General features: G+C 37.3%; 1 protein-coding gene across 1 annotated transcript; it reads left to right on the top strand.

Moving 5' to 3' along the window:
- Window positions 1-326: 326 nt before the first annotated feature.
- Window positions 327-6,204, top strand: LOC101864432 (tRNA dimethylallyltransferase; the record flags this gene model as incomplete). Its single annotated transcript, XM_013090055.2, is given in 3 exon segments — window positions 327-931; window positions 5,565-5,705; window positions 6,109-6,204. Coding segments are annotated over 3 exon segments (360 nt in total), but the record flags the coding sequence as incomplete, so codon positions are not given.
- Window positions 6,205-9,085: the final 2,881 nt, after the last annotated feature.

The following is a 9,085-nucleotide window of genomic DNA, read 5'->3' as shown; positions in this document are numbered from 1 at the left end:
TTGGGGACGGGGGTGAGTGTGCAGGTGATTTTGACAGTTCTGTCTTATTGGACGGGGTGCCCATTGGCGTATCGGGTCCGGTCGGGGCGGTTTGCTAGCCAGATTGAAGGCGCAAAGCGGCTATCGTGGCACAAGCCGATTGCGCCCGACTTGTCGGTAATACGGGGTGCCCACTACGGATGGGATCGGCCGATCGCCCGACTCGGTCGCCATAAAAACAAAACGTGTTTGTTTTCAGTTTCAGGCGATCTTGTCGACTGATTTACATTGAGGCACTTCACAACCAAAGAGCACGTGGACTCGCATTAACAACATCCCTCGTAATAAAAAGTAACGAACAAGCTTCTTCTTTCTGACTTTAAAAAACCTGTTTCTTTCAAAATTCAGTCCCTAATAACGGTATGCAACTGGAGGCAATCTGAAGTTTGTTGGAAAGAGAGTGGATTTAGAGGGAAACAAAAGTTATAGATTTTTCTCTTTTCTGTTGGCTATTAATTACTGTTACTGTTATTCCGCATTTAGAACGGAGTTTTCTACAAATGAATTTTTAAAACACATGTAGCTGTGCAATAAATAAGAGGACAGATTTAATCATCGTTACCCTAAACCTCTTAACTCAACTCGACGCCCTTAAAACTGACTTTCCAATTCTCTGTTTCTTGAGGAGCACAGTCTAGGCCGAGGAACACAAGGCCTAACAGCCAAGCATGAACAGGATTTTTCGTTTCGGTTCCTATTCATTCCTTGTTTTCCGCTATATTTAGCCCTGTTCTGTTTTCCATGCTCCTTACTTCCCCTTACTTTAAAAATGGCCGCCACCAGACTACCTCTCGTGGTTGTATTAGGGGCTACTGGCGCTGGAAAATCTAAGTTAGCCCTTGAAATAGCAAAACTTTTTAATGGCGAAATTATTAGTGCCGATTCAATGCAGGTGAGAACTTTTTATGATTTATTTTGCATTCTTTGTTTGTAACTTATCTTATATTGTTATAGCACGTGTGTGCATGCACAGCAGTTCCATTCCCGATCACAAGTGATTGCATGTGGATCGATCGATTTTGATTTTTTGACATTGATCTTCACTCACATTGTATATTTTCTCGTTTATGGACCTCTGTTGAACTGATTAACGGATGACGAGAAAGAGAGAACGGGAAATAGCAGGACCTACCTTAGTATTGTAAGACAACTACAAGGTTTTAATATTCTGTTTTTGTTTGAGACTAGATTTCTAGCCTGTTTTGACATTGACCATGCCATGCCATGCTGTTGATTTGTTCCAACTAGATTCTAGATCTAGTGTGTGAGACAGATATTTCTTTAGTAGCAATCACAACCTTTCCCTCTTTCCTGTTTTAACATTATAACTGTTGGCATTATAAAGTAGTGATTCTTTAATGTAAAACTAGAATCTAGGCTGTCTTCTATTATTATTCGCAAAAAAGGCGCTAAGGAATTTTCATTTTTATTCTTCTTAAGTCTTTGTCTTTTTATTTCTACGTTATAAATGGCTTTTTATGGCTGCGACGATGTATGGCATGGCGTCTGAAGTAAAAGACCACATGCATGCCTTAGTGGTTAAAAAATGAATTAGGAACAGAAGTATTACAATGAAGTGTTCTGTCATCTTAGTCATGAGTGCAACCGCTGTACTGTGCTTGTTTAAACATGATCGTGATGAGAAACATGTGTACATGATATTGTTTTTATAAGAGGCCTCTATAGTTTTTCTTGCGTGTATGGTATAAACAGCATTCTTTTTTACTGCACTTACACTTCACTTAACGAAGTAACTATTCGGACTCGAGTCCGAATAGAGAAAAATTATATTCAGACTCTGAATTGAGTCCAGCATCACATCCGTTCCGACTTCTGCTCCTTGTTCCTAAATATTTCCAGCATGTACGAACTTAAAAAAAAATTATAATGATAACAGTCAAGACGGGAGCTTTAATATCCAATTACTAGATCTAGATCTATCTAAACTGGCACACCCTGCATCATTAGTATGAACAGAATGACGAAGTTGAGCTGACCTTGCTGGGGGCAAAGTTAATTATGTAGACCAATGAGATTGCGCCTAGTGATCTCGCACTCTCTGCTTGCTGGGGGAAGAGGTGTTGGGAAGAGGCCATGACTGTCGATTTTGTGCGATATAATAAAAAAATAATTACAGAAAAACTGTAACGCACAACAAAATTAAATTAAACATGTGGAAAGACAGATGGTGGTGGAAGTAATGATGATGCTATAGTGATGGTGGAAAGACCCTGCGTTGTCGGTTACCGTGTACTTAAACACTGCCATTGGGTAGATCTAATGAGAGTGCAGTCCTCTGACTTTTGACACAATTACACAGTCCTAGTAGGCAATTCTCGTTCTAATTCTACATGTATGTAAAATCCCCCGACGACAATATAATGTAACCTCCTCACGCTCAAATAACTCGCTTAAAAGCTGAGTCCGAATAAATAAAACCTTTTTTTCGGCCCCGAGTCCAAATTGATATAAAACCCATATTGGGACTCGAGTCCGAATAGGTAAAAGTTATATTCGGACTCGAGTCCGAATAGAGCTGGCCTCTGGAGACTTAAACGTACTAACACTCGTGTAAGATTATAGGCCTATCCCTTGTTGATCGAAGTCTGTTTTATTTCTTGGTGTAAGACCTACAGAAGATTTCATTGAAAATGTTCAAGTTACAGCTTTCTTGCAGAAAAGTCTGAGGTAGTAGGATCAAACGATGCTTCTGAATCTCCTTATCAATAATAAAAATCTAGTAGATCTTTATAAAAATTGGAGGCACTTTGAGCAGGAAATAAAATAGAGTTGGACAGATCGAAATTTTGTGGAATTGAATTTGTGGCTGTAGCCTTTTTACAGAACAAAGGCAGCGTAAAAGTGTGGTGAAGAGTTTCTCCAGGTGATAAGACATTGAAACAAACAACACTTTCTTTTTACTTTGGCTTTTTGCAATGAAAGTCAATTGTACACTCAATTAAGACGTCTTTTAAAAAGGTATGATGTGCTTTCTGTGCAGAATAATGGGTGGACCTTTAAATGCTTTTATTATTTTAAAAAATGAAAAATAAAAGTGTGCAAACATACAAAATGAAGTATTGCGAAAATTGATGTTTGGACATCAGGTGTGGTGAGAGATGTTATTATAAAAGTAAATATCGGTGAAAATGAAAGCATTACAAATTAAGATTTAAAAAGATGACGAGGAATGTGGAGAAATTGTTGGAGATGGATTTGTTGGTTAATGACCTTTAATGATGGTCTTGGAAAAGCTGTCAGGAGAAGAAAGTAATCTATTTTGGCTGTGGAAATTTTGTTTGAAGCTCTTATTGGTAAAAAGAAATTAAAAAAAAATCTTTTGAATGTATTTTTTTCTCCTTCAAATGATGAACTCATGGGGCTTGTTGTGCATTTGGCCCTTTGAGAGATTTCTACGTCAAAACTGACACTAAAGTTTGGGCCGTAGCAGAAGATATGATATACTGGAATCTTTGATATGTTAACATGAACAAGTAAAACTACTGCAGTGAATTCAGCTGTGCATAATAACCTAACCCAAAGATGTGAGGCAAGACGTTAAATGGCAGCTTGCACTGTATGCTTCCTTGGAAGCTAAGATTGTTTTAAAATGCTATCAGGTCTGCTGGGCGTTATAACAGATTGTAACATGCTTAGAGCTTGCTGTTCAGCAGAATTTAAAAATAATAATCAGTTTCACAATCACAATGATCTTTGGTTGCAGTAGAATATAAATCTTGAAATGTAGTACCAAGCGTAACTCCAACGAAAAAAATTGCTTTTGCAAAGTTTAAAAGAGGCTGATAATAAGACATTTTTCCTTTTCTAAAAATTATTTTATTTAATGATACTTTTCTTTTAATTTTGGTTTTTAGAGAAAACTGTTCAAGATCTGTTCAGCTGAGTTTAGGATAATTATGAAAAGAATACTTTTGCTGTAATATTCTCTGCTTTATTGCCAGGTGATTTTGCTTCAAATAAGGTTTTCTATTCTCTTAGTCCAAGTTTTTACAAAATTTGGCAAAAATCTTTTTTTTTTTTTCAAAGGTCAATTAAACTGGAAAAGTTGGAATTTGAAAAATAAATGGGTTAGAAAAGATCATTGCAGGATATTGGCTGTTCAAATACATAAACAGAAAATATTTGATATCTCCCCCCTTAGAAATTAATAGATCGCAAAAAGACAATAAGTACTTCAGAAGTACCCAAAATTCTCTTAACATTTTCAGGTTTTAAAATTTGATTGTAAAGTATGCTGTTGATGTTGCTTACAATGGAAAGAAATGTTATAAAAACAGGAGAAAGTTATCTTAAAGTTTTTTTCCTTTGTCTCTGAGGTTCTCTTAGGATAGGATTTCATTTTTATTTAGAGCCTTAGATTGTTCAAACTGCTGACTTTGAATGGTGGGGTTTTTTTTTGGTGGTATTTAAGACTTGGCCTCTTCCCTTGGTTTTTAACGATTGAGAGGGGTTTTAAAACTGAATTCTTACAGTTACAACCCCAGTCATGTATTTTTTTCCCCACACATGGCGCTGCCCGCCTCAAACTTTGGAAGTCATTTCTATCGTGATCTATCTAATTGTCTCGGAGAAATATTCCATATTTTTTTATCTTCTAATACTTCAACAAACATATATCTAAGTATAGAAATTCATTTTGTTTGCAAAAAAATTGCGAACATAATTAATTCGGGCTGGGTCTGAGGAGTCAAGGACTCCAGTTTTATTGGGCTAGAGGGAAATGGGGGCTATTTAAAAAAGCCTATCGCTGTAAGGATCAACAGGCATTAATTTATAATACTGCTTTATAGTCTTTTGTTTTTACTGGTAGTTGAAAGACTGAAAATAATTCTCAGTATCAAGAGGGAATGCAAACTTTAAAAAAGTAAAACCTTTTTTTAGGTTTAAATTTAAAATATTCTACTTCTTATGAATTTCTTTTTTTTTTCTTCTGTTCTGTTCTTTTCTTTATTTTTGTTTTTGAAATCATGACTGCCATCTTTTGTGCATTGAAGTAGGTCAACTTTATCATCCTTTTCACTGTTTTGCATCTCAATGAATTGTTTATCATAGAATAGTTTTGAGATATAGGCCTGAGTCTCCATAATGTTCAGGTTTCTTCCAGTGTCGTCTGGTACTTTAATGTTGTTCATTTACATGAAATCTCATTTTTAGGTGTCATACAAATTGCTTTTTGCGTTTTTTATGATTGTGTTAGAGATTGAATGTTGTTCACTAATGCAGTGATAATAGCCACAAGGTGCACAGTTTTTCTTTTTCATAATCCATAAATAGTGGCTCTTTAGCTCCATGAGAATGTGCCACATCTTTAAGTTGAGATAAATACTTTTACTCATGAAGGAATTAATTTCCCTATGACAATATCTATGCTTGGTTAGCCCTTTGTAGATGTGATCTCAGCTTGAAACACATTCATTATTTTATATTGTCATTAACAATTTATGTATCTATTTTGTCTTTTTCCTGACGCTTAATAATAATAAATTACATTTTTACTTCCACAGATCTATAAAGGACTGGATATTATCACAAATAAAGTAACGGAGGAGGAGCAGCGTGAGTGTAAACACCACATGATCAGTTATCTTGATGCGGATTACAAACATTATACCGTGGTGGATTTTCGAAATGCTGCTCAACCTATCGTATCCTTTTGTGTTTTGTATTAAGTGTTTGAAAAAGGAAGTTGCGAATATATGTCAAGTTTGTATGATTAATGGGTTTTAAAATATTAGCTTTGTATTCTGCATGTTTTTACACATCTCGTCTACTTTTCATCTATTTCAGTAGTACACAGTGTTGAATGTGTCTATTCACAAAGATTCATAACATTTTTCTTATTATAACTAAATTTTTTGTAAGGTGTTTTATGTTACATTTTCTGGGTTTCTAAATAATGAATGACCAACTGCATGATCCTTTGATAAAATTGTTTTACTTTATTTAAAAGACCAGATGTGGCACATTGTTTTTTCGAATTAATGCCAATTTGATGGTTCGGTGAGCTGAGTGTTGTTCACCCACTTTATTGTCCTTAATGGAGTTCAGATAGAGGATTTACTTTCACAAAGGAAATTACCTGTCATTGTTGGAGGGACTAATTATTACATCGAGAGTCTTTTATGGGATTTTACCATTGATAAGGTAAGACAAACCACTAAACACTGTCTTTATTGTTTGGGTTCTTTTGTATTTGCGTCTGGTTGTTTATTATTGTTCTTTTTTTCTTCTTTTCTTTAAAAAAAATTTGTTCCTACTTTCCTTTTTTGATATTGGCTTTTCTTACTACACTCTGTTCCTATTGAAATGTGGCTGTTGTTGAACAGTTGTGTCGAGACAGTAAACTCCCAATTCAACAACTTTCTTGTGCTGCTAAGTAGATGTTACGTGTTTTATTTTGCTTAGCCAGTCTCATATAGTATGTATTTGTTCTCAAGTGACACATTACAATAAATAGCTTTCTCTGCTGTGCCCACTTCTTCACATTTGACCATCACTGTGGTAGTGTGCTCCTTTACTTTGTGTATCCCAGTCTTTTCTGTTCCTATATTATATTCTCAGCATTCTTTTCTCTCTCTCTCTCTCTCTCTCTCTCTCTCTCTCTCTCTCTCTCTCTCTCTTTCTCTCTCTCTCTCTGCTGGTAATTTAATACTCAACTCCTTTACATTTCACCAAAATCTTCCTTGCATTCAAGTGGCTGGGTCGAAACGGAAAGGATGATTCATACTGTTGTTTTTGCTGACCTTGTGTCTGTTGACTTTAGAGTGAAAATCACAAGTGAAGATTAGAACTTCTATCCTGGTGGGATTTTTTAATCATAATAGCAAAATAGCAAAGAAGACCCGTGATTTCCGCCAAAGCCAAGCAGGCATGGGATAGTAGTATTTATTTATAAGAGCTCTTGTTGTTCGACTCATTATTTTGGGGGGTGGGGAGGGGGGCACACACGCTTCTGTCGGGTCCCACTTCTTTACCGTCCCTCTTTTGTTGCATTTGTATCTCCTTACTGTATGTGTCTTGTCTAGCTTTTCCTCCAGAATCAATAATTGTTGCTAGGTCGATGTTCTTTACTTTTCTCAAACCAAGGCAAGGACTCTTTACTTCACCATTACCAGCGTCTATGTTGTAGCTTTGCCGTTCACACAGGGCACCCGAGTTCGATTCCCTTATGGGGGATACTTTTTAATCGAGTATTTTAAATCTGTCTTTTTGATAGATCCTCTTCAGCTCAAGTCGGAGCCGGTCTCCTAAATGATCTAAATTGTGACTGGATTTTTTTTTTGGGGGGGGGGGGGGTGAGGGGCGTAAAAAACCCTGACCGAACCTGCGTTTTTACATAGAAATCCAAATATATATATAAATTACTTCACCATCCACCTCGTGTGGTATCGCTCAATCCGCTTGTGTGGGCAGTGAGAGCTGTCGACAAGCGCATTTATCGATTGGCCACTGCCGCTCTATGTGTGTCTATTTCCGTCTGAATGTAGTCTTGCTCTCCCGCGGCACTAAATTTTAATGGACAGTGATGTGTTACTGGCCATGAGGTTATCGCGCACTCAAACAAACAAAATATGGATAGTTGGCGGGTGCTTTAGTGTAGTTTGCTTCTACTTCTTTCCTATCAGACATGTCATCCTCGTCTCTTTCATCCTTCTTTTATATGTTTGTGACTCTCTTTATTAACACGTCTGATCTTCGCCATTATACGACATAATTGTATTGTAAGTGCCGTGAAACTCTACAAAATGTAAATGGCCGTTGTTGTATGGTTGTGGGTCTTTTTTGCAATAAACTCGTCGGTAACAGCATACATAATGTTAATGGGTGGTTGGCGGGTGCTCTGGTGTGGTTTGCTCCTTTTTTCCTATCAAACATCTATCGTCCTTATCTCCCCTTCTTCTTTTTTATGTTTGTTACTCTCTTGTAACACCTCTAATCTTCTGGCGCTCATATGACCTTATGCAGTTGCGAGTGCCGTAAAACCTCTACTAAAACTGACTAAAACAATATTAATTTCTGCCCCGGCCTTCCTTGCTCCTTTTCCGGGCGCTAACATTTACACAAAATTATTAATTTAAAAGAAAATTGCGCTACATCGACGTGGTCTCTTTTAAACAAACTTAATAAATACAAACGCGTTGACAGCCGGACTGATGGTTACGTTAGTTAGTTAGTGTCAGGGGTAGAGATATGATGTGTACCGCGACACGGGAGTGTGAGTGAGACCAGGGAGGTTTTGCCCTCATCTTCCTAAAGTCATTCACCCCTCTCCCGCTCCGTAACCTTGATGCTGAAGTTATCAATTGATCCCCATTATCCCCCCCCCCCCCGCTCGATAGGCTTTTCCTCTCTGTCTTGTAAAAGGGGCAGGGGGGGGGGTGGTGTGGTCCCGAGTCACGGGCATGGCCTGCCGTTGATTCTGCCTTCTTATTTGACTTTTGAAGCCATCTCCGTTGCCTGTTTTCCGACTCTTTGGCTTGTTATTAGGTTCATCAGTGTCGTGAAACGTCTCAAATTCGTTTACGATTTTATCTCTTCTATATACTATATGTATCATGTTTCTATTGTTGTTTTTGTGTGTTGTTGATTGTTTTAGTTACCATGTGGGGGTAAATCTTTGAGCCCTTGGCTTTGTTAGCAGGGTGGGTAGTTGGCGGGTGCTCTGATGTGGTTTGCTCCTTCTTTCTTATCATCCTTATCTCCCCCCCCCCCCTTTTTTGTGTTTGTTACTCTAACTCTCTTGTTACACCTCTAATTCTCGGCACTTATATGACCTTATTGTGTTGCAAGTGCCGTAATACTTTTACTAAAACTAAATTAAAGAACTTTCTAGCAGGAGACGTAAGTGCGATTCTCTCTTCAAATCGTTCATTTTCTGAGACAGTGTTTCTACTTGGATAACGTATCGTACTCTACTCATGTTCATCCTGACAGGCAGAGTCGAAGCAGTCTGCCTCTGAAATAATGTAAATAGTTTCCATAGGGGTCTGAAACATTTACATGTACACTTAAAAAAAAAAATCCC

Source organism: Aplysia californica, unplaced genomic scaffold, assembly GCF_000002075.1.
Source record: "Aplysia californica isolate F4 #8 unplaced genomic scaffold, AplCal3.0 scaffold01125, whole genome shotgun sequence".
Taxonomy (NCBI): Eukaryota; Metazoa; Mollusca; class Gastropoda; order Aplysiida; family Aplysiidae; genus Aplysia; species Aplysia californica.
This window is presented reverse-complemented; position numbering and strand designations above follow the sequence as displayed.